Raw genomic sequence first — 785 nt, 5'->3', positions numbered from 1 at the left:
CAAACTTCAAATATGGATATAGAGGGCTTTCTAAGGTTTAGAATAAGGTACCATATATAGAAAGCTGTTTTTGAAAGATGCCTGCATCAGAATTGGAGAATATCCTCCTGGTAAAGTCTCCAGAAAGCCCTGGACATTTGCCTCCTCTGAGACAAGATTAGCCACAGAAGCAGAGACACTCACCCAGCATCAAGTTGAACAATGGAGCCATGGCCCAGGCAGCTGAAGATGGTGTGTTGAGACAGGATGTAGGCCTCAGGCAGCAATATTCAACTGAACGCTAGGATAAGGAAGAGAGACGTGTCCTGGGTGCAGCAGAAATGTTATCAAATGACCAGAAGCCAATGGGCCCAAGGGGTGGGACTGATAGATGCTGAGTTTAGCATGTCTAGAGGAAGGGAGGTGACTGAGAGTGGCCAAGATCCTGAAAAAAAGTGGGTGGAGGGAGGCTGTTATTATCATGACTTTATTGTACTGAAAGCCTCACTCAACCTGTCTCTGCTTTAGTCTCTTCTCTATGTTAATGAAGAAACAGCCTTCCTAAGAGAAGCTAGGTTCACCAGTGTGGTCCTCTTTCATTAGAAGCCTGGACTATATTTAGCCTCCATTGATGGTCTGTGGGGCAAGTAAGTCAATGACTTGACTCCTGAATGTAAGCTGCAATTGTAGCATCTATCTCTGTTGTTAGGGATGGCTTTCCTACCTTCAGCTAGCTTCCCAATGCTAAGCCGAAAGCCTAACACATAGGCTCCTTGCTCTTCTGGAGTTTGCTGGCTGTACCCATC

The 785-nt window shown here is 45.7% G+C and overlaps 1 protein-coding gene across 1 annotated transcript in view; it reads right to left on the bottom strand.

The window, feature by feature from the left end:
• Positions 1 to 340, bottom strand: part of Cd5l (CD5 molecule like) — a 12,860-nt gene extending 12,520 nt beyond the window's left edge. The window contains exon 1 of the mRNA XM_031376041.1: positions 184 to 340. Coding sequence (XP_031231901.1) covers positions 184 to 211 — 28 coding nt within the window. The 5' untranslated portion in view covers positions 212 to 340. The remainder of the gene's footprint in view (positions 1 to 183) is intronic.
• Positions 341 to 785: the final 445 nt, after the last annotated feature.

Source organism: Mastomys coucha, unplaced genomic scaffold, assembly GCF_008632895.1.
Source record: "Mastomys coucha isolate ucsf_1 unplaced genomic scaffold, UCSF_Mcou_1 pScaffold16, whole genome shotgun sequence".
Classification (NCBI taxonomy): Eukaryota; Metazoa; Chordata; class Mammalia; order Rodentia; family Muridae; genus Mastomys; species Mastomys coucha.
Note: the sequence above shows the minus strand (reverse complement) of the source record. Positions and strands in the feature narration are given on the sequence as shown.